This window comes from Acinonyx jubatus, chromosome A1 (genome assembly GCF_027475565.1).
Source record: "Acinonyx jubatus isolate Ajub_Pintada_27869175 chromosome A1, VMU_Ajub_asm_v1.0, whole genome shotgun sequence".
NCBI classification, from domain to species: domain Eukaryota; kingdom Metazoa; phylum Chordata; class Mammalia; order Carnivora; family Felidae; genus Acinonyx; species Acinonyx jubatus.
This window is the reverse complement of record NC_069380.1, coordinates 41,094,281-41,121,747: the sequence shown is the minus strand read 5'-3', so window position 1 is coordinate 41,121,747 and position 27,467 is coordinate 41,094,281. Positions and strand designations below refer to the sequence as shown.

General features: G+C 34.6%; 1 protein-coding gene across 9 annotated transcripts in view; it reads left to right on the top strand.

Moving 5' to 3' along the window:
* Window positions 1-27,467, top strand: part of PCDH9 (protocadherin 9) — a 910,922-nt gene that overhangs the window by 774,648 nt on the left and 108,807 nt on the right. For 2 of the 9 annotated variants that reach the window (XM_053216332.1, XM_027064977.2), the window contains exon 5: window positions 1,811-27,280. The exons of the other annotated variants lie outside the window; for them this stretch is intronic. In XM_053216332.1, the coding sequence (XP_053072307.1) occupies window positions 1,811-1,869 (59 nt within the window). In that variant the 3' untranslated portion in view covers window positions 1,870-27,280. Of the gene's footprint in view, window positions 1-1,810; window positions 27,281-27,467 lie in introns of those variants that run through there. 9 annotated transcript variants of the gene reach the window in all.

The window sequence follows — 27,467 nt, the reverse complement described above, 5'->3', positions numbered from 1 at the left end:
TCAAATAAGCTTTCTGTTTCCTTCTCTCTCTCTTCTCCTTCTGGGACTCCTATTTGTGAATGTTGTTCTGCTTGATGTTTTCTCATAAGTCTTTACTTTTTTAAATTTTTGCATTAAAGTATCTTTATTTTTTTTTCTTTTTGCTGCTCTGTTTGGGTGAGTTCCACTGCCCTGTCTCCCAAGTCACTGATCTTTTCTTTTGCTTCATCTACTTTGCTGTTGAACCCCTCCAGTATATTTTTCAGTTCAGTTATTGAATTCTTCAATTCTGTGACTTCTGTTTGTTACTTGCTTATATTTAACATCTCTCTATTGAAGTTCTCTCTGTGTTTATCCATTCTTCTCCTGAGATTGGTGAACATCTTTATGGCCATTAGATTGAACTCTTCCTCAGGTAAATCATTTATGTCTGTTTCATTATGGCTTTTTTTCTGATGTTTTATCTTATTTCATTTGGTGCATATTCTTCTGTTTCTTCATTTTGCTTGGCTCTCTGTATTTGTTTCCCTGAATTAGGTGAGACTTCACAGGAAGACTGAGAGTGTGTTTTAGTCCACTATCTATGAAGTGCCCTGGAAGTGATTGTCAGCTGATAATTGTCTCTCTGATTGTTTCAATCCTATAGGGCCCAGAAACATAACCGCCCCTAACCACTAGAGCCAGGCCTTCAAGAAGTGTCTTCTGTATGGAGTGTGTGCAGTGTGTGCACTTACTTGCTTTGGTGGGGCTGTGTGGGGGGGGGGGGAGGTGGGGGTGTGGGCACCGAGCTGGAGCAAGCCCACCTGCCAGGTTTAGTGGGGCAGGGCCATGGGGAACTGCTGCTTTTAGCACAGTGAGGCTGAGGGGGAGCACCAGTCCAGGCAAGTCCACCTGCTAGGATTAGTTGGGCAAGGCTGCAGGAGAGCACAAAGTCATGACAAACAGAGCTCACAAGGTAGAATGAGAGCGCAAAATGGTGTCTGCCAGCACCTCTATTGCCAGAGAGAATTCCTTGCCCTTGAGAAGAGGCTCTAAGGTCAGCCAATGAATCTCCTTCACATAGGGTCTAGGCACTCTTCAACTTGATGCTTTTGTGCTGGGTCCCTAGGAAAGTGAGTCTTTATGTGGGCCCTTTAAGAACAATGTCTCAGGGGGTGCCTGAGTGGCTCAGTCAGTTAAGTGTCCAAATGGTGATTTCAGCTCAGGTCATGATTTCACAGTTGTGAAATTGAGCCCCATGTTGGCCTCCACCCTGAGTGTAGACTCTCTCTTGGTATTCTTTCACTCCCTCTCTTTCTGGCCCTCCTCTTCTCTCTCTCTCTCTCTCTCCCTAAAAATAAATAAAGAACATTTTAAAATTAAGAGTCTCAGTTTCCTACTGCCCTTTTGGTCTCCTACACACAAGTCCCTTTGGTTTTCAAAACCAAATATTTTGGGTACTCATCTTTTCAGTGCAAATCCCAAGAGCTAAGGGTGTCTGCTGTGGACTCAAACCCCTTGCTCCTCAGGGATATGCTCCCCAGCTCTGCCATCCCTCCTGCTTGAGGGTCATGACACAATGGGGGGAGTGGGTTTTGACTAGACTTCATCTCTGCCTCTCCTACCCATCTCGATGTGGCCTTTTTACCCTTTGTTGTGGAGGGGCTGTTCAGCTAGTTTTCAGGTGTTTTTCAGAGAGATTTTTTTCTATAAGTAGTTGTAAATTTGGTGGGCCTGTGAAAGAGGTGAGTCCTCCTACATTGCTGTCCTCAACTGTCCTCTTGATTTTGCCTTTAATAAGAATTAAGTATTGAACTAGCATGTTATCAAATGTTTGCTACTCTTTTTCTAGGGTTACCAGCTGGACACTGGAATAAAACTCTGTTAATGGACTTCCTGTTTCAAACATAAAAGGATGCAGATATTTTAACCTGCAACAAGCATAAAGAAACATATTTTTAGATATCTGTTTGTGGTATTGCAACTCTTTCTAATATGTTAATATTTTCTAAAATATAAGCTCTCTAGTATTACAAATTATTTTTCTATTAGCACAACAAACTTCCAGTGAAATTCTCATTATAGATATACAACTCTCAGCTCCATTTCTTATAAAAATTCTTTTCAAAGTATCTTCTTTCTAATGCATAATATTCTTGGCTGGAGAAAGAAAAAGTCTTATTAGGAAAAAGCAAAATAATATCTTTCCTTGTGGAAGCTTTCTAACACTTAAAACTCATAACTTCATTTCCTCTGCCTCTAAGCTACACTATGTAGAAGTCACTCCTAGTAAGTTATAATTAGACATGTAGGATAATTCTAATGATGTCTTACAACTGATGAAATCAGTTTCAGCCCTGTCTACCACCTGATTACCATGGAAACCATTGCTGGCCAACCAAGTAATTCTGATCAAAAGGAATTATTATTAATCCTCCTAGTATATGTTGGATAGGGATTTGCACAGCTTTTGTTAAAGTTTCTTGTGGAGGCTGAAAGGTCCAGTAAGGGTAAATATTAATTCTTAATGTGCTGGAGAGCAAGAATGGCTTAGTCTCTATGGGGCACAACTGGCTCTTGGTAAATCAGATATTAACAGATTATAGGATCAGCCTTGAACTACCCAGGGATTAGAGATAAACAGGTGAATTTGTAGAGGAGGAAAATAATTTCTAAAGCTGGCTTAACCAAGTCATTGCCTTGTCAAATTGGAATTTAAACAAGAAAGACAGAATGAACAAGAATTAGAAATTTGTTAAATAAAAAGGATGCCTGGATGGCTCAGTTGGTTAAGAATTCTACTCTTGGTTTTGGCTCAGGTCTTGATCTCATGGTTCGTGAGTTTGAACCCCATGTAGGGTTCTTTGCTGACAGTGTGGAGCCTGCTTGGGATTCTCTCTGTCTCCCTACCTCTCATCAATCTCTCTCTCTCTCTCTCTCTCTCTCTCTCTCTCTCTCTTTCTCCCTCCCTCTGAAAATAAATAAATTAATTTTAAAAAAGAAATTTGTTAAATAATATTTATGTAAGTCCCAAGAAATTGAATGATAACACTCAACAGTTTTCTCCTTCTTTGCATAAGTAAATACATGAGATGATGTGGAGGATGATGACTAATGTCTGATGAGAGGCATAGTGTTGCATAGGGATCTTTTTTACGTATCTACATCAAAATATTTATCATGCTATATTGTGCACTTAAAAATGGTTAAAAGAGTAGATCTCATGTTAGACATTCTTAACTCATTAAAAATGCAGACCCAAAATAAAATAAAATGTAAAAATTGTGAAATCAGACTTGACATAATAAATACTGCCAAGAACTGAAAACAAGCTCTTAATTAAAAGAATCATCACGCAAACTCATGTCATGTAAAGTTGTGACAAAACCATAAGTATTTCCCAAACTTTCAGTTTATATTCCAAGACTAAAAAAAAAATACATGAAAACCAGGATTATTAGTTATGTTAGCATTTTGTCACTATTAATCATGAACATTTTAAAACTCTTTTGTCTCGCTGGTTTTTTCGTATTACAATGAGTATGTGGAAGTTCAAGATTAATAGCAATGTGAAACTAATTCATTCAGACCAACTGAAACTTGTAACCTTGAAAAAATGTCATAGTTTTTACGATTATGTCAGAATTAGAAAGATATACATTCTTTGACCAATTAAAATCCATTATCAATGATGACTAAAATTGTTTCAGCATGTTGGCCAAGGAATGAATGAGTTTGTTTTGAAATGCTCAATAAGTATGTGGTTTTGTCTTAAATCCATTTTTTGTGAATGATAAGATAAAACCAAGCCATTATTTTCTGAACTGTTTCTTGGCCATTCTTACCTTGAATGTTACTTTATATATTTCTTGTCTGTTTTAGTTTTCTGGCGTGTGTAGTTAGCCCCTGTTTTGCTCTTGTGTTGGCATTCAGAAGGAGTCAGAGGGTTGAACTGGCACTTGGGCCATGCATTTTTGGCGTGCCCTGATTAAACATGTTAATTTCTGCAGCTGTGTACACTGAAAAAGGAAATATCATGTGGATGTGCCTGGAATTAGGAGCTACCATTTACACCCTTTGCTAACTTAATAAAGTTAATCGTGAAGGTAAATTATGTCTATTTAATATGGATTTTTTGGTCAACAGTTAATTCTCAAAAATCTGAAAATAAATAATGTTATGGTGAGCAGAGGTGCCACTATGGGAGTCCAAACAATTTCAAAATTGAATTAATCATTATCACTAAACTAATATTTTATACTAATAATACCTTTAAAGCTCATGACAAAATGATTTAGATCAGATAAAATTAATGAGCAACAATCTAAAGAATTTATTCTTTTAGGCAATTCCATTCGAGTAGTTCTCATTAGTCTGAAATCTAGAATTTACATATTTGAATAATTAAAGTATTTTATATATTTCATAAGCTGTCCCATCCTTCAAGAGATCATCCATTTCTTTGTTATCCTAGATTTATTTCATTACATCCTTTTTCCATGAAAAGAATGCTGGTCCATGACCTAATGAACAAGAAGGAGAAATCTTTTTGGACATTTCTCCAACTAATTAATTAAAGAGCTGATTTAACAGTAATCTTTGTCTAGAAACCTCTGTGGTTTTATGTAAGAGGAGGAACATATATCCTCTCTTTGAAAGACTAGAGTATGCTGTTTTATCCCCACTTTTTTCCCATTTTTCTTAAGAGTGCATCTATATACTTTGGGTATTGTCCAGGGACCTTGGTGGTGATCTCTAACATTTTAGGTATATACTTTCTCGGGCAGCCATTGAAAGGTACTCACAGGAGAGTCAAAGCCAATTGCTGTCGGTAACAGCCAGTTTTGATACAGTCATGCTTCGTCACTAGATAAGAAAGTTTCTAGAAGTAGGAGGTAGAATCCTGCCCCATACCTTTATGTGGTTGGAAAACATAACAGGTAGATTTATGGTGTAGATACAATCAGATACATTTGTCTAGCATTAAGTTTAGATTAAGGACCCAACTGGTTTATTCTACTGGAGTAATGTTTTCAAATTTGCTATTTGCATACGTAACCTGGCAGCTAGGTGTAATCTAAGGATATATAAAGAAATGGTTTTAAGATTTATAATGTAAAAACCTAGAAACCTGTAGAGTAGAAAAGAAATGTAGTACTGAGAAGTCATAAAACATGCACTGCTTCTACCCAGTTTTTTTTTAAAGATACTTTTAGTGTTTTTCATTATTCACTAATGATTATTCTTTTCCTCTTTTAATTCATTAAAATAAAAACCCTAATGAGTTTAGTGAAAATATAAAGTAATAAAATATAAAAGAACTGGCTTAATGTGGTTTTTGTTCTGAAGATCATTTTTATAAAGATAGTTTATTGGCTTTGGAAACTCTGTCCTTGCATTTATGAATTTCAAAACAAACCCCTGAAGTTAAAACACTCTATGCCTGTATATATTTTTTGAAATATCTTTTAATAATTATTTAAGAGAAACCAATTCTGTTAGAGTGGAAGAATTTATTTAAAACGTATCTTGCTTTGCAAAGTACATGCTAAAATTAAACAATTTTTGCTTCAATGTATTTTTAGGTGGTTGTCCTAATAATTTACTGCCCCTCTTTACAACACAAAAATATTAAAATAGACAAAAAACTCACCCCGGTCTCTTAAATTTTCATTGCTTTGAGAATACAAAATTTGTCTTCAGCTCTGGTGGATACTTGTGAAAACATTGGCAATATTCAGATTTGTTAATGCAGCTTGTCTGCCCGTACCCATACAGGAAGTACTCCATTCGCCAGAGATCGTACAAATAACACACTTCACTTGCTGGTGAAGTCACATCCAAAGAGTGGTTTTAATGTTCTAGAGATGTAAATGGAGTGTATGGTAGAATGGCAATAAAAAAGCAATTTCATTTAGGAAAACTCATTTCTTAGTGTATATCCTGCAAAGGGATATTGTTTGATTAAAATAAAAGACATTAAAATTCAATAAAGACAGGATGATCATGGCTGAAGAAAGTTGAGTCATTTTAAAGTTAATTATGCTTGCAGTTGATCTTGTGGCTGTGTGGCTGATATATGTGATGTAAATCTGTATGTTTCCTTGAAATCATATCATATCTCTATGTTGGATGCATGGAGGAACATGCTGGCAAAGAAGAAAATTTTTTTAAAGGGACAGAAAATAAGAATAAGAACATGAGAGGTTCTTTACAAGAAGAGGTTTGAAAATAATGTTCTGTTAGATACATTTGTCACACATTTTCCTTAATGAAAGAAGAAACGCAAAAGAGCTTATTACCAAGGATGTAGAAGACCTGGTCTATTTGAGTCCCACTCCATCCATTTGTTACCTATGTGCCTTCAGACTTGACTTCACGGCATTCTGAATTTATTTTCTCATCTATAAATTGGAGCTGATGGTGTCTGTTCTACATATATCATACTGCAAAGAACAAAAGAGCTTTATATACATTGTGAAATTAACCTATTTCAAAATATCTTTTATTAGTCTATAGTATTTATAAATGTAATATTCGTTACAGAAATTGATTTAACTCTTGAAGTCTCCGCCAAAATCTAACAATTATTTCTAGACATCGAACACAAGTTGATAATAAATTAAGCAATGCCCTAATTTCTTTTAGCAGTGGTTTGGGCAGTTTCTCCTATAAATCAAAGTAGCAAGTGACATCAGCATTGGTATATATGCCTCTTGGGTCAAAAACCATAAATGCACAAGGGAAATTCTGAGACATTCTTTTATGACAAACATGCAAGATCTCCTGATACAGTCATTACTGCATTGGCTGAAGTTGGCCTGCTTGTAGCACATGAAGGTATACATATATACCAACTGTTGGTGGAATAACTCACATTACGTGGAGAGAAATTCATTCAGTGTAAAGAACTATTCATCAGTTATGCCATACGTTTAAGAATCCTTACTGCTTTTTTTCTTTTTTACCTCAATGGGACTAGGCATTTTATCTTGTGTGATATTTGTTTACCTCAAGGTAAACTTTAACACTCAACAAATGTATACTTGAGAAATTAAGGAGAAAATATAAACTTACGTATAGACTATAATGGGTTGTAGAGTTGGATTTGAAAATAAATTCTTCTAACCCTTTATTAACTCCCTTAACATAGTAGAGCTGTGATAGCTATTTGGTGGCACGAAACCAATTTGAACCTCATGAAAGCCATGGACGACTTCAACGGATTTGGTGAGAAACTAAAAGGGATGTGTATACAAAATTTTGTATAAATTATAATAGGCCCTGAGCCCTTCCTCTATGAATGAAATCGTGTGGAACAATAAGCTCTTATTTTAAAGACTAAACCCTAACTAGAATCTCTCAATTTAAAAAAAAACAACAACAACAAAAACAATAACAGCTGTGGCAGCCACTGTTTATTGACTGATGACTGCATGAGAAGCAGCATACCTTACATGTATTTATATTTTAATGAGCTAAACAAAGATACTATTATATTACTAACCACATTTCATAAATGAGATAAGTGATATCTATACACATTAAATTTCATCCCAAGTTCACGCAGATAAGAAATAACTATTTCAGATAAAACTCAGGTACACTATGGGAAATGAATTAAAGCAGTTCCTGTTTTGAAGACACGATGTTGGGCCAGGAATGAAAAATAGGGATGTTCCTAAGGAGAATGGCAATGCCACACTGAAAATCTAAGAACGAATGAGTGTTTAATCTTATGCTGAGTCACAACGTTTGTACAGAATTTTCTGTATAAATGTTTCTCCTTGATCTTGGGTTTCAAACAGACCCGCTTACTTTTGTTTAGGATCAGACTGTCCAGATTATAAACATGATGGGGTATATTGAACCAAATGTTTCAGTATTGGGCAGAACTATCCTTCCTCATCCTCCTTGACTATTCTTAGCTACCTTTCTTACTGAATTGGTTTCAGTGCTAGTATTTTAGGACATGCTTGCTGTTTTGATAACCCCAAATCTTAATGACTAAACACAATACCATTTATTTATTCTTATATCACTGTTCAGAGTGAGTCTGAGATGAGGTTTTTTTGTTGTTACACAATTGGCTAGGTCTTAGACTCCTCTCTCAATCCTTTAACTCTTTTAGACAAGTAGAGAGATATGGAAGAGGTTCATGTGGCATTTTATGGGTTGGGACTGCAGATGATGAATAACAATGCACACATTGCATTGGTCAGATCAGTCACATATCTGCTATCCACCAACAGTAAAGAATGGGAAAGTTTTCTTAATGAATGCCCGGAGGAAAAAAAAATAGTTTTGTAAATAATTAACCAGACTTCCATTTTGTCCTAGCATGGTTTCCTGATTGAAATAAGCTATCAACAATTATTTAGCATGCCTTCCCTTACTAGTGCCTAAATAAATAGGATACATGGTGGGAATGCCCAGTTCAGATAAAATAATTTGCTTCTGATGTCAAAGTGTGGCCAGGATGCTCTTTTTTTTTTTTGTAATAAATAAACTTTTTGTTAAAGTATAATATAGTCAAATAAAAATACATAGAAGTGTACTTGCACAAACTGAAAACAACCACATAAACAGTGCCCAGATCAAGAAACAGAACATAACCTCCATCCAGAATTTCTTTTAGGGGTCCCTTCCAATTCCCTTTTAGTACATGTCTTGTGGTGAACATACATGTGGAATTATTTTAGGTATATACCTAGGAATGGAATTACGGGGCATAAGACATGTTTTATTATTATTATTATTATTATTATTATTATTGTTTGTTTGTTTTTCAGCTTTAGCACATACTGCCAAACCAAGCAGCATTCCAAATTTGTTAATGCCAATTTACATTCCCACCTACAATGCATAAGACTTCTGGGTGTGCTACATGCTCTCCTCCTTGGTATTTTATGTCTTCTTCATTTTGGCCATTCTATTGGCATATAAACTATTTCACTGTTATTTTATTCATATGTCCTCAATGGCTAATGTTAGTAAGCATCTTTTTCAGTCACAAAGTGTTCTGATTTATGGGATGGGAATCCCACTCCTAAATGTTATTTGTTTCTGTTTAATTTCAAATTATGTCTTGAAAATTGAGAAGGTGCCATTGTGTTTTCTCTCCCTTGTTTTTAACAAGATCAGAATGCAGGAACTATCCACAGGGTGAGATCTGCATCCTAGATTGTAGTTTTCTCATCATGGAGGAAAGTGGTAACAGGGGACCTGGTATGTTTGATCATAATTCCTTTACTGCACACCAAAGAGAATCACCTATAGTCTATTCTCACCTGAACTTGGAAGGAAAATGTTTTATTATGACTGTTTTGCCATTCCTAAAATTTTTAGCTTCTGAAAACAATGTTCATTTGAAGAAATCAGTAAGAAAAATCTAACACACCATTGAATGGAAATTGCTTATAAGCTTTCTCTCTTATAATTTTTCTTTCACTTCAAAAGAGATTACAATCATATGTTATATATGAGTTTAAGCAATTTAAAGGTATGGAACTTAGGCCTGTACTATCTTTATATCAAGAATTATAACAGTTTAATTGAAATTAAGGCACAGTTTAGGTTTCCATACTCAACTCGATATGAAGGAATGACCTCAGAGGTGAAGTTAGTATACCATGCTGTGTTCAGAAACAGAGTTCAGGATGTAGATGTTGAATTGAACAATCCAGAAGCAAATCTGGGAGGCCTAGAATTATTTTTGGAACCAAAAATGGATAAAACCTCTAACGGTCTCCAACACTACCGAGATTATGATGACTATCCCCATATGTAATTTAAATTAAAATAACACTGAGCCATAAAACAAATATAAGAAATTTAGCAAAATGAGGTTTATTATTATGGTTACCAGGCAATGATTTTTTGTGTCCCAAATTACTTTGAAAAATAATGCTGTTGCTTTTCTGACAGTCCTAATACTGTCAAATCTGTAAGCTATTAGAATGAAGAGTGAATCTCTGGTATCCAGGGTCCCACGATAATACTAAAGAGAGCACTAGAGAAAACCATCTTCTGGCTTCAGACATTGGTTCCATTAGGATCTTCCAGTGTGCCTCTGCCTTCAATCATGGGCTCCTAATACAGGATTTCTCTTCTTAGCTATTCAGCTTTTTGTGAATATCTGTGAATGATTAAAACAGAAACATCTTGTAGTTCATCCATTATTCTCAGGCAATATATAATCTCTCTAGTCTCTGCTTTGTCTTAATGAATTCAATTTTAATGAATATTATGTGAAAGTACTTTGCTGTATATAACATTAAAGCCTTAACGTGTGAGTGAACATGAAATGGGTTAATCTTCGTAAAGTTATTAATACATCTTAAAGTATTATCACCACTTTAACATATTAGTGATTTCCCTACTCTGACTTGGCTCATGTGATAAGAAAGCAATTAGAATATTACCAATACAAATATTATGATAAGAGTTTTATATTGAATTACCAGCTTTGATAAAACCCTGGTAGTTTCCATTTAATAACTGATTTATATGCTGTAGATAATGTACTAATATCCACTATGGACATGATATTTAGGTAATCATATATCCTGTTTTTCTTTTTCCAAATGTATCTCCACTTAAAAGGAACTGGTTATAGACAGAGCTCCTTTGTCAAAAGCACAATAATTTATAGTTTTACTTAATTCTCCACTCACAAATAATGATTAATTTTACCAGTTACTTTCCTAAACTTATTTGCTATTACCCCCCAACACATCCTGCAACACAACTTATTTTTAAACAATGATCAGTCTTCCCAGCCCATATAATGAATTCCTTTGCACTTTTGTCATCTTCCTAGAATGACCTTCTTGACTTGTGATTTCCACATTCCCGATTTCTCCTTTCAGTCTTAAATCAAACCTCACTTTCAATGTAGCCTATACTGATTTCTAGGCAGTCAGACATTTCCTTCTTTGGACTCTCCTAGCACATTTTTTTTTTCCATGCTCCATTGTAGCATGTTTGCATTACTATTGAATTATTTTTATAGGTCAGTCTCCTTCTTATAGACTAAGAATATGATTCATAGACTCCTACTATTATGGCTGGCATATCATGGAAATATTCGTAAATGTTTTTATGAATGAATGACTGTGTTACAGTTTAGCTTTAGAAAATAGCTTACAAATGAAGTTAAAATGTTTGAGGGGCACCTGGATTACTCAGTCAGTTGAGTGTGAGACTTTTGATTTTGGCTCAGGTCGTGATCCCAGGGTCATTGGATTGAGCCCTGGGTCGGGTTTTATGCTGAGCACGGAGCCTGCTTGAGATTCTCATTCCCTCTCTCTCTCTCTCTCTTTCTTTCTCCCCCCGACCCCTCTTGCCTACTCACATTCTCTCTCTAAAATAAAATGAAATTTAAAATAAAACATTTGACCATTATTTTCATTTTATATCAATGCCACTTTAAAACGTATATATATTCTAAATTCATGGAATTTTTAAAAAATGATGGCAGTTTTTACTACTATATTTCAATTTTCTTGGCTTTCTTCATACTTTTATCTAGTTGACAAGCATTGATCACCATTATGTGCTACACACTGAATTCTACTAATGATGCAACAGTGAACAAAACTGAGAAATTTTCCACTTTAATGTACCTTGCTTTAGAGTCAGGGAAAAAGGAACACAAAAAAATGAATATGTGACATATGATGTCAACCCAAGAAATGCACAGCTGCTTTGATTAAGTTTAAAGGACAATTCATTTGAACTTACCTTCTAAACACTGAAATTCGACTGAGAATACGAACAAAAATTATCTGATACATTGTGTTTTCTATGTAAAATCCAGAATGCTTATACCTGATAAAATGCCCTGGATATTTGTCAGTTTAAAGAGAATTGGGGAGATTCATGTGAAGATCTTGTCGGAAAAATGAATCAGTATCACATAGATAAAGTTGCCTTCATTATAGATTTGATCCAATTCTTGAAATTTTCAACCATTTTCACAGACTATCTTGATAATTTTGTATTTTATATATTTCTATTGTCCATATACATTTTAAATTAGAGTAACATTGGATCCAACTCTATCAACACTACTGTATTTAGCCCTTAGGTCTAAAAAATTAATTGTTGCCTCTTGACCATAGATAATATCTATCTGATCATGCTGTTGGTTTCAAGCAAGATTATCCAAACAAGAGGTCAGTTAACATGATTGAAATAAAGATCCAATTGTGAAAGTCTAATCAACACTCTTTCTTCAGTTTTTACTAGGACAAATGCTTATTTGACTAGCTCTGCAACTTAATATTACATCTACAAAAGAGAGCCTTCTAATTTAAGAGTATATAAAAACAAGAAAATATATTTTACCTAACTTAAATGTGGGCAAATTTGAATGGAACCAAGGTTTGAATGATATTTTTAATACCTAGCATATTAATACATGAAGTGTGATATTTTGTATTGGATAATAAGCATTATAACATTACAACTGATTATAGCTCAGGGTCTCAACTCCTACAAACCAATTAAGAGATACACTTTAATATGAATACATACATGTGTTTAAATGTATGTCAAGAAAAAAATTTGTTTCCGTAGCATGTGAGTTGTTCATATTAGCACATAGGCATTATTCTCTGGTCTCTAGATCTGTTTATGAAATAGATAAATAGCTTGAAAAATAAGTTTCTCATTAATTTTCAATTACGTGTTAATTACGGTAATTTTTACGAGAGCATTTTTGTATGTTAAGTTAGATTTAAAAATCTGATGAAAGTGAGGGAAGATTAATTGCTTAGTAATCATAAATACAAAAATGTGAAAACTCCAAAGGCACTAAAATTAAACTAATAGTTAACGTTTATTCTTTTAATTAACATTTGGCAAACTTGCTATTGCAAGTTAGTGTGATATAATTTAGTTGATGAAAATTATAATTGACATTTAATAAGTGTGTTGATTAAAATATATGTTGTTTTGTCTTCCATTTCAAATGACAATTACCTGCTTAAGCATCCCTTTCATTTCACAGATTAATAAGAACAATAGAATTTTAATATTCTTCTGGCCCCAGGACTGTTATTTATATGATTTATCCTGCATAGGATTTTCCCAGTACAGAATTTACTACCTTGTAGTAAATTAGACATCTTCCTAAGGGCATTGAGCCGTATTTTCCTGGTGTGCACAATCTATGCCCTGGGAGTAATTGAGGCACATTGGGAGCTGTGTGAACTCGTACGGACCAGTGGGGTGCTATTTAGTAAATAACTACTTAGACTAGATGGTAGTCACCATTTCTTCCTCATTCTGAAGCTATCATTTTTATTTTCCAAGCACTAGCTACAATTCTGCCTCCTTGCTTTCTCATGTCTTCCGTCCCACGTTCACCTGTGATAGGAACATGTAGTGGGCCACAGAGCGCTAATACTGAGAGGGTCCTGACAACTGAGAAGGGCGGGACACAGAGTAGGAATTTCTCTTCTATCTTTTCATCTCCTCCAACCATCTTTTCCTCTTCTTTGCTTTCTGTAAGGATTGATGAAAAATAAGTTTTCCCACCACATTCATTAGTCTTTTCCTTTGTAGTCTGCGTTTTTCTTCCTGCTGCATCCTAGTACTTAAAGAGATCTCTGTCCAACTTACCTTTCAGGACAAGACATTAATTCATCTAATTTTACTAAATATTGCATATTTTAAAATTCTAAACAATAGCTTTCATGAAAAGGGATTTTATTTAAGAACATCAACCGTATTTTTATAGTTAGAGTAAAAACTCTGAAGAATTGACTACTATTGCTTTGAAAGTTTTCATTCTCTACTTGCCTCAGGTAAATTAACTCAAATCTCAGGTATAATGTTGTCATAAATTCCCAGAGGCAGCTCTAAGCAACCTTCTCATCTCATTTTCTATCGGCCTGTTGGATTTTCATGATACATTGGGCATATTAGACGTGGCAATGCCATAATATTCCATTTGATTCAAAACTTCTCTGTAGCTAAGGTTTACCTAAATATAAACATTTGGCTAATAAATATTATCTCCTTTATTTTCTAATATTTTCTTGAACTCAAACTTTTCTTGAACTTACTTACTTACAAGTAAGTAAAAAGAATTTGCTTAAATAAAACATGTTTCCCTATATATAAAAAAATTTCACACAGAAGAAAACTATACCATTAATATCTTTGAAAATACAACCAACAGAAAAAAATCTTGCCATTTGAAGCATATTCCTCGAAACTATTTAGAATTACTAAATTGAATGTAACAAAGAAGTATTGTTAATCATCAAAACCAACATTTTTAGAAATCTGCCCATTGACCAAATTGGCTTATCATTTCACTGGTCTTGTTTCTGTAGTCTGTGAAAGCATAGAAAGGAGCATGATGAAACACAAACCCTAATAAATCTCAGAAGTCATTACAATGCTATTGCCCATGTTTTTGCAAGGTTTTCTTTTTAAAGTCTCTCTGCATATCACTGGTGCTTTTTAAGAAATCACTTAATGTGTTTGTAGGTATCTTGGTTTCAAATATAGTACATTGAAATGAAATATGTTCTACTTATTTAGTAGAATTAGTTCTACTAATTAAAGTAAAATTTAGTTCTACTTTAAATTTGCTAAAGATTTTAGTCGGCATGTATTGTTAAACCATTGTATGTTCATGTTATACAGGAGAAAACTAATACTTGATTAGTAACGTAGTAAGAGCCTTAAGAAGATCTATTAATATTAGATATGCTGCATGTCCTTTTTGGACTTACAATTCTAACAAACTATATCATTGATAAATAGACATAAACACTGAACAGTTTGAATAGGACCAAGCAACATAGTGGAATAAAAACAGATTTCTTTGAGTTTTGGTTTCTTCTCTACCATTTGCTAGCTTTGTTATCTTGATCAATCTGTTTAGCCTGTTTGTATTTTAGTTGCCTTTTTATAAAATGTAAATATTAATACTTATAGCATTGATATGCTAATTAAATTAGCATATAGAGAGTACTTTGTATTGTTCCTTACACATAGAAGATGCTGAATACATTTTAAATCGTCTTGTTATGAGTCAAAAAAAAGCCTCAAATTTTTCTTCTTTGAATAAGAATGTGTAGTAATAAGAATTTATGCACAATTATAGACGCAGATTTGAGCTGAATAAAAAATTATTCTGGGGCATTTTGGTAGCTCAGTCGGTTGAGTCTCTGACTCTTGGTTTCAGCTCAGGTCATGATCTCGAGTTCCATGAGTTTGAGCCCTATGTTGGGCTCTGTGCTGGCAGTGTGGAGCCTGCTTGGGATTCTCTCTCTCCCCCTCTCTCTATACCCCTCCCCTACTCATGCTGTCTTGTTTCTCTCAAATGGATAAATAAACCTATAAAACTTATTCTTCTCCTTTCCTCAGACCGACCTACATACACTATCACCACATTTCTTCAGAAGGCGTAATGGGTAAGATGTACAGATATTGCAGTTTTATTTAAACAAAGTGTTCAAACTGACATTATTCAAGTATGCCTTATTGCTAAACTGTAGACTTGGAAATTTATTTGTGAATTTGTGAATTGCTGCATCCAGTCTCCTTATGACTTGGGAATTAACAGTTCAAATTTCTCCCGAACTTTGAGAGGAGGTTTTTTTTTTTTATGCCTACACCCCAGAACTTTTGTGCCTGTGTCTCACCACTTTGAGTCAGTCTAAAACTGTAATACTTACCACATCATATTTTAAATGACTGTTTACACGTATAGCTCCCTCCAGTTCATTTAGCAACATTCCAAGACTCTGCTATGTGTCGGTGATAAAATGAATCAAAAATGTTTATTGTTATCCCAGAGGCAATAGCAGGGCAAGGAATCAGAGAGAAACCCTTGATGGCAGGACCCTGTCACCATGTTGTTGTTGCCTGGCTACTAACACAGGGCCAATGTCTTTTCCTGTACATGTACATGTTTGCTGAATGAATGAATGAATATACTGTTACTCCCTCACTGGAAGAATTTAACATCTTTAAAAATGCATACTCCACTGTCCCTTGAAGAGAACACTATGCAGAGCCAAGATTTGCAGCTGGGAGGAAAATAGAGGACTAGTTTCACTCTTTCTTACTCTACTTTTAGCTTAGCCTATTCTTATTCTGACCCAAATTTATTTTATTTATTGATGTCGAAATATGCCCTGATACTATGATCCCATTTTTTTTTAAAAAAAGTACAAGTTTGTCTGTCGTTAATATAGGTGAATATAAACCAGAATACTTACAGTACCTGTCATTGTGTGGTTGAATTAAGAATAATCTTTATTTCTCTAAATGTTTATAGTAAACATGTATTACTTTTAGAAGTAGGAAAAAATAAGCTATTTTTGAAACGGAGAAGTAACTCGGACTAGAAATAGAATGTATAATGGCCAACGGGTCTGGATTTGTGCCCATCTACATACACAAGTACAGTTTCTAGGAATGTTATTTATCCTCTGAGGCACACTTACCTCATGGTGAGGAGGATGAGTCGATGAAGGTACATTTGATTTGCCTCACTGGTATTTGCATTCCTCTGAATAAGCCCTGTAATGCTAAGGATGATCTGGATTCTAACATGCTAACTTCACGATCTGTGCTAGTACCTTTAACAAAATGTCCTTGACTATCAACAGCAATCATTGCTGTGAGCTTGTCTGCTAGTGATTCAAACCAGTTGACCTCAGTCTTAAGAACTTTAAAAATAACCAGCAAAAGTTTTTTTTTTTCCCCCTTCTCTTTAGCTACAGGCCATTGTTCTGTGTCCTTATATCTTTTGACATATGAATGATGTCCTTCCCTTAGTCACACGGTTACCTTGAAGATATTTATAGACCAAGTTCAGATCCCTCTGAGGGAGCTCTTCAGTTTGCACTCTTCAGGCTCCATGTTTTGTATTCTCCAAACCTCCTTTGTAACATATTTATTCTGGCAAAAATGTTCTGTATTAAAAAAATTTGGGGGGGTCTATTTTTCTTACCTACTGTGGGTGCAAAACAAAAAAAAAAAACAAAAAAAAAGAGAAAAAGGAAATGAAAAAACAAAAATCAAGTCACACCAGGAGATTTTTTTGTGGTTCACATAGTCATCATTGCGTATTACATAATTTCTCCCACCCCCACTCCTATTTGTACTGCTGCTTCTTCAGGAAATGACATTGGCTTGTTTCTCCCCATGCACCGAATTCTTTTGTGTACATTCTTATTAATCCCTTTTGCTTTCCTCAGATGTGTCATTTTTTAAATGCTTTATTTATCTATGGTCTGAGTGTAATCTTATATTTTGCTAAATTGCAGTCGTATCAGAATAAATTTTACTGTATAAACATTTTGCCACAAAGCAAATAGGACACAGTGTGCATTCTTTCTTATTTCAGGTCACCATTGTAAAACTGCGTGTGCTAGAACTAATTTAATCATATGCATGCTACAATAAAACTAAAGTTCTCTTCCCTCTCTTCTTTATTTTAGATCCGATTGTACACAATGAAAATGTGGCTATGAATCCACCAAATGTTTACTTATTTTTATGTATAGATTTATTTTTCACAAATTTAACTTTCTTTAAATGTTGAGGCATATCTTAAAAAGATTGATATGTTAATTGCTGTCAGGTCTGAGCTAATACTCCATTTTTATTGACTTGAAATGATTGGTAAGACAAGAGCTGAATTTAATAATACAATTGATGAAAAGGAAGAAAGACTATCTGGGAATGATATAAGCCCATTAACCCTAGATATCTCGTACATACATTCAGTCACTCAGCATCTATCCAGTTGATATATATAAATATAAATTTCAATCTTTATCATAACTCTATAGTAGTAAATTTTTTTTCTCTACTTGGCTGAGGAGGCAGCTGAGGATAAAAAGATTAACTTTCCTGAAATGTGTATTAGCACTCTACTGTCTTTTACATTTCACTACATTTGCAGACTAATGTTTGTCAATAAAAAGATGACACAGTTCCAAGGTCTGTCCTGAGGGAGTTCAGAGTGCTACAGTTTTACATCCATTCTGTATAGTCCCTTGCCAAGACCTTGATCTAGTTTCATGGGGCTATAAGTCAAGCTTAAAGTAAAAAGTTTAGCAATTTTTGTATAAAGGTTGTGCAAGGACATGTATTGTTCCTTATGACCTTTGTTAATATTTCTAATATGGTTATTATTAATTTAAGATAAAATTTTCTGACATTTATAGATTCACTGATTGTGATTTTTCTGTATCTTTTATGCATTGGGTTATACAGAATGAAATCAGATATTTAAAAAAGATTGTAGACAAACATGATCCACCGTCTAATATGGAGATTCATATACAAAACTTCCACTGAACTTTTTCAAAATATCAGCAAAAATGGGATAGCTAAAATGCTACTACTTATAGCCAAATAATGTTTTGAATACAAATATTTTTACAATAAAGAAGAGAGAAAATTATCAAGCTTTAGCTTTCAAGTTTACTTAATAATGTTTGATTACCTCAAAATATATAATGCTAGTTCTCCAGTTGTATTCTTTATATGTATTGCCATTTTTACTGAGCTTGGCTCATTTTCTTTCATCATCATCAAAAAAACACATTTACTGAGGGTGATCCCCCTTGGTGATGACTGAGCTTACCATGAAAAACACCTGTGAAGTAGAATACTCGATGCCAAAGTCTCCCAAACTTGGTTGATGGGCTTCTTTATAGGTTCATTCAATCCTCAATGAACCACACTTAAAAAAAAAAAAAAGTGGCTAGGAAAGGTATATTTTACATTCTCAAAATTTTTAATAGATAAAGGAAGCCATTCTGTGAGGATGCAACTCAAATGGAAATGGGGCAGTTACCCAGATTTTATTCCTGGGCTCCTGACTTCCAATTTACAACTATGACAAGAACAAACTTTCCTATCTGGAATTCATGCAAAACATGAATCTATGTAAACCAGTGAGCTGCTAGTTTCCCACACATGAGATTAGATGGATTTGAAAAGACATTCATTTGTAGACAAATAAAAGAGATATAATAGCAAACAAGTCAAGTAACTAAACAAGCTTCATTTTGCCAATGAACGTGCAGGCAAGAGGTACTATAGATAATCAAGGATTATGCATTAGGACTTAACTGTTACGATAGTGATATAGCTTTGTATTCAGAAGTATTTACCATCTATATTAAACAATTATTTTTCACAGATTCATGGCATACATTAGTAATTTAGAAAATTAGTACCTTTACAAGTGGTGTTTTTTTTCTATTTACGTAAAAAAACCATTTTGTTAATCTTTTCAAAGCAACAGTGTCCAATTTTCTGATGTTGGCATTGTCACTGAAACCTGTTCCCTTTTTCATTTTTCCATATGTTTGTTTGCCATAAAAATGACAGCACACAGCTCACTGACTTCAAATTAAATATATAATATCAGAATTTATACAATAGATAAACTAGACAGTAATCATGCTATGTAAGATTCTGTGATAAAATGCTCTAATTATAAATCATGTTAAAGAATTGTTTTTAATGTGGAACTCCACTGGTACATTTAGTTTCCACATATTTACTCTTAAAAATAACAATGATAATAATAGTAATAATAATAATAATAATGAATAGTGATTTCAGTGAGTGACTTTTCAACCTTACATGGTGTAATTTTCCCCATGTTTACGAACAGTATCAACGTAAACCTAAATTTGTACTGTTCAAAGGTCAAGCGGTAATCTGGGAAATACAATATATTAAAATAGATGCTTGAATAAATTAAAGGACTATTTAAATATTAACCACTTCAGTGGAGGTATTCTCTCTAGATGTGCTTTAAGTTCAGAGAATATACTTATGGCTCATATATTCTACTGAATATCTATGGTTGAAAAAAGATAAATAGAACTATGCTGTTTACTATTCTCCTCAACTGCATTAACATGCAGAACCCCAATTCTCTGCTTCTGGCAGGCAATATTTTTTTTCTTTTTCATTAATGCAATGAGTTGAATAGAAAGAAAGAATCACTGTCCTATTACCTACTAAACAGACTAGTGTCCACGTGGCCAATTTGATCACTTTCTTCCATAATCAGTGTTTAGTACAAACCAAGAAACATTTTGCTCCTACCTCTCCATTTTCTATCATGGCTATCAGTACTGATCAGCTTCTGTCACTACAGCATTACGTTATGATGGACATGTTTATAATTAATTAGACTATAACTTAGCTTTCATTAATTACATTTTGGATGGATGTCTTCATTTCTTGCTGCTGATGAGATTTGATAGGGATTAGAATTCTTAATGAACTTCAGAAGACACCCCTGTCTGTTCAACCAAGAGTGTATTTACCAAACTTCGATACCTTTTTTTTTTCCTTTGGTATACCACCCACAGATGTCCAAATGCGTCTAATTTATAATAAACACTAGTTATTCTAACAGGAAGGATTTTGTATAAAACTATTTCCCCAAAAGTTTGGCCTGCACATATACATGTAAAATGCTATGCTAGATAATCCTAGTAACCTGAACATATACATTTCAGCTACCTCCTCAACTCCTAAGACATAATTTATGCCTTAGGAGAATTTTTTAAGAGCACTTTTGTGAAACAAAGGCACATTCATAGGCAAATCTTTTTCCCCCCATTTTCTGAAAATAGGTTAAGCTCTGAGGCCATTGGGATGGATTGTCTTCCCAAATAAATGGACAAAAGGTCTTTGATTAGATTGGAAAATTAAAAAATAAACTTGTTATTTACTAGCTGTGGTTTGTTGGATTCTTGCTTTTATTAGTGACAAGCCATGGGAAACTAAGTTACACATTAGTGCGAAAGGAAGTCGCTGAGACTGCTGCACCATTAAATGTTATAACTTCAGAAGGCATTGGGAATAAAAAGTTCACTGTGACCAAAATCATCCAACTTTAATGGTCTTTATCTGTAATGTCTTTCACAAAGCTCTTTAGGCAGGAAGAGAGATGAAGTTTTATTGGTTTACTAGTGACATATATTCAAACAAGATATGTAGTGCAATATTCACTATTCTTTTGTGTCTAACAGCAAGTACCATAAAATGATGAACATAATAGAACTTTAGATTTTGAATTTTTCATTCAAATTAGGCAAAAGAGTTGTTCTGCACTGATACTAGCATTCCATTTGTTATGGTTTGACCATCCTGTGCAAAAACATTATTTCTTTAGCAAATGAACTGAGATTGTATGTATTGCTTTTAGGTATAACTGCAAGTATCATTGATGAAGTTTCCAGGTATCTATTTCTTTACTTTTCAGTAGAGTAATTAAAAGTAAAGATTGACTAGTATAATTCTAAGCATTGCTAAGATCTTGCAGAAGTTTACATAGATTTAGCCCCATGCCTCTTACCCTGCAAATTCTGAACAACTTTAATGTTTGTTTATTTTTGGAGGAGAGAGAGAGAGAGAGAGAGAGAGAGAATGAGTAGGGGAGGGGCAGAGAGAGAGAGGGAGACACAGAATACAAAGCAGGCTCCAGGCTCTGAGCTGTCAGCACAGAGCCCAACATGGGGCTTGAACTCACAAACCGTGAGATCATGACCAGAGTTGAAGTCGGATGCTTAACCAACTGAGCCACCCACGTGCCCCCAGACAACTTTACTCAGAGGACAATCAAATAAAATGATGAGTCTAATAATATGATGACCTTTTCTTTCTCTTTTTTTCTTCTTATTTTTAAAAACATGGATGTGTATTTGTTTTGGTAGTATAAACTTTGGGCAGTGTACAAGGAATGTGTAATAGGACTTCAGAATTATCATGAACACTTGTGGGACAATTGGGAAATTAACAATGTTGCCATCCAGTGGCACTTAATTCAGGTTAGGTTTCCATTTTCTGGTCTGTGGCCTTTATAAATGATAGAGTCTCAGTGTTGGAGGAGACCATCTGTCCAGGTCGCCTGAAGCTTAGATTCTTACTATACTATTCCCAAATGGCCTTTCACACAATGTTTGTATATCTCTGGGGAAAGGAACTCACACCTTCCTCTGAAGAAACTCAATTTTCTTAGGCTTGCTCAGATTATAAATTTTGTTTTTTTCAAAAATGGAATAAAAATCCATTTTATCATTATCACATACTTATCCCACTTAGGATCATACAGAAAAAGTCTAATATCTCATCCACATTAGGGGCCCCCAGGTGGCTCATTCGTTTATGCGTCTGACTCTTGGTTTCAGTTCAGGTTGTGATCTCACGGTTTGTGGGATCTAGCCCACATAGGACTCGGCACTGATAGCGTGGGGCCGGCTTGGGATCCTCTCTCCCTCTTCCTCTGCCCCTTTCCTGCCTGTGCTTGCTTTCTCTCTCTCTCTCAAAATAAATAGATAAAATTAAAAAAAAAAATCTACTGCCCAATCAGTACACTTTTGGAGTCTTGGATATGATCTGAAGGAGAGTTTTTAGAAATTCTTATGATTTATTTTAATTTTTTCTTTGCTTTTTTTAAAATATTTTTGTCTTTGGGCTGATAATGTGCACTGTCTGGTGGGAGTTCATAAAGTGCCAACAGTACCCAAATGTTATCTCCTTTTAACTTTGACTCACACCATTGAAAAAGTAGATGGTTTCAGAATTCTCAGGTCACACTGCTTTCAGAGTGCCCAGAAAAACAACAGACAAAAAATACAAAAGGTTGTATTCCACATGCTATTTTCATTTATTAACAATTTTTTTTTTCATCCCTTCCACCCCAACAAAGTAGCAATATCTATTAAAACAGCTTGGAATTCACTGAAGCAACAACACTTAGAATTTAGTAATGAGGCATTCCTCTGGCTTCACATCTGTTAACATTTTTGCCGTAGACTAAATTTCGAAGGGAAACCAATAAAAATTCCTGACAGTAATCAGGAAATATTCTGAAGCAATTACACATTAGAAGTCCATTCTTATAATATGGTTTTTAAGGTGAAACAATATGTGATCTCATATGAATTAATTTACAGCCTCCTTGTATATAATAAAATGATTTGTCTTTTATAATCAAAAGGTAGAAGGCATAAGACTGATGCTTCTGTCACTTGCCTCAGTTTTTCCTATTATCTTGTATCTCTTTTATTTTTCATGTGGCTCTTTTTTTCGCCCTTAGCATTCTTATCTATCTGTTTTTAAGATGATAATGTCTTTCATTCTTTGAAGTTGGATGAGGGTAGAAGGGAACTGGGAAGTGGTTCCAGAAGAAAGACAGAGCATGATAAGGGAATGCAAGATAGCAGCAGTCAGCACAGGGTGGAGCATCTGGTAGCAAAACGATGTGACAGTTGTTATACATTGGGTACTACCTAGCCAGTTACAGTAGAACTTATTTGTGGGTTGTGGAAAAAAATATGCCGTGGATTCTACCCGTGAAGAAATGACGTTTATCACAATGTGGACAGATTTGAAAGTGTGGCAATGTAGAGCAGGGGGTCAATGAATCTGAACTGTTTTCTGGAACAGATGCATTTGAGGGAGGCATTCTGGCAGAGAATGTTTCCATCATAAACACTCCCTTGAACTTTCACTTCATAGCACAGCTATCTTCATTTAAATAAGAAGGGGTGAGAGGTAGATGGTCAAAATAATGTTGGAGGGAGAGCTAAGTTTTCCTTGACATTATGGATGTCTTTAATCACATTCTCTTTTAAAAATTAACTTACAAAATATCTTCAGCCTGTTTATTTTAAAAACTGAATCCCAGATACTACATTTGGGTCTACCCAGTCTCATCAATTTATCTCATTCACAATTTTAGCATCAAAAGTCTCATCTATTAATACCATAGTGATGGCTAAGAAGTTATGAGCATCTTCCTCTAAGCAATGCTAGTTCTTTTCAGTGTATTATTTTTATGCTTTCAGAAGTCATACTTGTCCCATTTTTATAAGTCTGTCTCTTCACAAAGGAAAGCGGATATGCATGTAGTTTTGTTTGTGCATCTGTAACATTTTTACCATTTCAAAATTCAAATCTGTTTTTTTTTCTGGGGGGGGGCAAAATAAAAAGTATGACATAATGGTTGTCATGTTGAAATATTACACATCCAGAGCTGACGGCAAATTACAGTGTGAAGAATTGTAGTAGTAATTTGATCACATGGGCAAGTCTGATCTCTCAGAAATAACATATGTTCCACATTTTCAGCAGTATTTGGTGGCATACTGCGAAAACTCTAAGCCTTTGAACTTGTTTAACTCCTGGACTTTATTAACCCCTGTCATAGACCATTCAGAGCTCAAGTGCACAAAGCAAATGTATTTATGTTTCCGTAAAGTTAAAACAAGAAGATCTTCCTCGGGATCATAAAACAGTCCATACATACCCCCCCACCCCCACGCCCACCCGCCCCCCCCCCCCCCCCGGCAGCTTTTGTCATGCCAAATGTTCTCCATCCAGGAAGGGAAGAGTTGTGGGAACACTCTCCTTTCTATCAAGAAGGGGCTTTATTGCTCTAAGGAACCTGGGGCCAGCTCAAGAGTTTCATGTAAACTTTGCATAACCAAGGCCCTACTTTATTTTGTAAGAGCTGTACAATGTGACATATGCCAAAGTAAATAGCTGTTGTAGCTAAGTCAGCATCTCCACAAGTTTGTAGAAAACCAAGCCCATTTGTTTATTTTCATTGCAGTTGAAAAACACTGACACATGAAAGCAAGTTGATCAAATCTGTTCCAAATTGCAGAGTGAAATTTAAAGTGTTAGGAAAGAGATGAAAATAAATGAACTGCACAAAATGCATGTCTAGTCTTTGATTTTTTTAATGTAGTCTTCTTTTTAATCTTTTAGGATAGAAATGTATTTTTTTTCTTTCAATTTTCAAGTGTTTGAAGAAAGGGCCCCTTTCTACCTATTAATCTAAGTGAGAATTTCATATACAAAAGGAAAAAAATACATTTTAACATTAGATACCCACGACACAAGTTTAATATCTGAAACTGAGTATGTGAAGCTACATTAGGAGACAACTTCGGTAATTTTTAGAGGGACATTTATTTTTTGCTCGTTTGCCTCATATCAGAGGTCAGTAATTAGTTTACAAACACAAATTACAGCTCAATCTTAACAAAGATTGTTTTTAAATAAAAAATAGTAAATAGTCTGAGAATTCTTGGAAAAGATCATTTATATGTTAAATCTGTGACATAATAGGTACATGGGTGTTCATAGAACATATCACTAAATAATTGTGAAGGTATTAAAATTGTAGTGGTTTCAGAATTTCTTTAAGGACAAATTTAGTATTTAAAAATCAAGAACTATACCCTTGCGACCGTAAGTAAATGGCCATACAGGAAGATGGTAAGATATGAAAAGATGGGGAATGAATTATAGGCACTTGCATTTTTTCCTTGTAAGATTCCTTGTCTTGTGACAGTTTTACTCAAACATGGAGGTGTCAACTTGCAGAACAATGTGCTTGGAATTAGGCACACGATGCTTGTTAACAGTAACAAGGCTTGTTAATCTAAATCTCTGCAGACTCCACTGAAAATATCCTTTCGTGCATAGGGGTAGCAAATAATGAACATATTCCCTGTGTGTGTTTGTTTAGCTCAAGCAGTGCCTTCAGCTTTCCCTATAAAACATTTTAGATATCTAGAACAATTTACCATATCCAGCCTTCAGTTCGCTTAACGTCATGCCAGATTGTTTTTACTCAATTAACAAAAGGACAAAAATTGGGCAGAGGCCAAAGGAAAGCAACTGAGGTACAAAAAGTGAGTACAAGCTTGGACACCAGGATTGGTATGGAAAGGCTGTTAGCCTAAGGGAGGAAAAAGTTACTTTATACCATTGTTCAGTTATCTTATTGTATCTTATATTCAGGATACCAATTATCTATCTCTGCTGAAGGGGAAAAATAATACTTAAAATTAAAGAGATTATTTAATTTATACATAAATAAAGAATAGCTGTAAGCGTTCTATGATAAATGTAGTAATAATATAAATAAAATCTTCTTTCCAAAGAATGGTGCATTACAGAAAAATCCTTCTTCCTTGCCTGGTCTATATCTATGCCGATAAAGGAAGGTCCTATTAGTCATATCCCTCTGACTGGACTATAACTCTGAGTTTTGGATGTAATTTGAACAGGGTCCCAACCATTCATATCTGCTCTCAAACTGGTCTTGAGAGCTCTATATGTAAATTCTCCTAGGAAAAGTTCAACAGCAGAGAATTATTTGATATATGTTCTTATGGTCCCTATATAGATTATGGAATTGGTTTTTCTATTTTATTTATTTTTTATTTTTTAAAGTTTGGGGTGCCTGAGTGGCTCAGTCGGTTGAGTGTCTGACTTCGACTCAGGTCGTGATACTGCAGTTCATGGGTTTAAGCCCCGTGTCGGGCTCTGTGCAGACAACTTCAAGCCTGGAGCCTGCTTCAGATTCTGTGTCTCCATCTCTCTCTGCCCCTCCCCCGCTCACAGTCTGTGTCTCTGTCTCTCAAAAGATGAATAAATGTCAAAAAAATTTTTAATTTTAAAGTTATTTATTTATTTTGAGAGAGAGAGAGAGAGAAAAAAACCAGTGGGGAGGGGGGGCAGAGAGAGAGTAAGAGAGAATTCCAAACAGGCTCCCCACAGTTAGCGCAGAGCCCAACACAGGGATTGAACTCATAAACTGTGAGATTGTGACCTGAGTTGAGATCAAGAGTTGGATGCTTAACCAAATAAGCCACCCAGGCTCCCCTCTTTGTTGTTTTTCAATGAGGAGTATTACTTGAAAATATCTGTAGGGTGATATTTCTATTTCTCTGGGAGCAGCTCTCCACTCTAGTGAATGATACTGAATTTCAGCATCTATAGCCACATTGTAAGTATCTGTCTAGATCAATATTGAAATAAAACCATTTGGAAAAGGTTGACCTTACATGAATAAAGGTTGTACACATTTCAGAAGAGAATCTCTTTCTTATATACATACATAGTGAATTTCTCTTCCTCGCTGCCTCTAAGGTATTTATTTTAGGATATCTGTGTGTGTATGTATGTATGTATGTATGTATGTATGTATGTATGTATGTACCTATCGATCTATCTATCGATCTATCTATCTATCTTCACTGGTCAAAGTCAAGCATGCTAGCCAGGCTTTCAAAATTGTAAGAGTCAGCATTTCAAGAATTTTTCTGTAACATTTTAGGCAAAGATAAATGATATTTAACTTACTACACCAAGAAGTGATTATCCAATTTATCCAGTTTAAGGAAAGATTTCAACTGATATGAATGTCAGTCTTTATGTAGAACTCTCTTGTCATGAAGAAGGTCAAAATATTTCTTCCCGGTGACATGACTGAAAAATTCCAATCATTTAAGTGGAATGATTCTTAAATGGATTCATTAAGTGGAATGATTCTTAAATGTCCCAAACTTATATTATAAGTTTGGGACATTTAAGAAGCAAAATCAAAAGGGAAAATAAAACTACTGATGGATATTATTTCTTCTAACTTTTACTTGTTACCAGTGGGGGCTAACAGAGGCAAGTATTGAATTTGT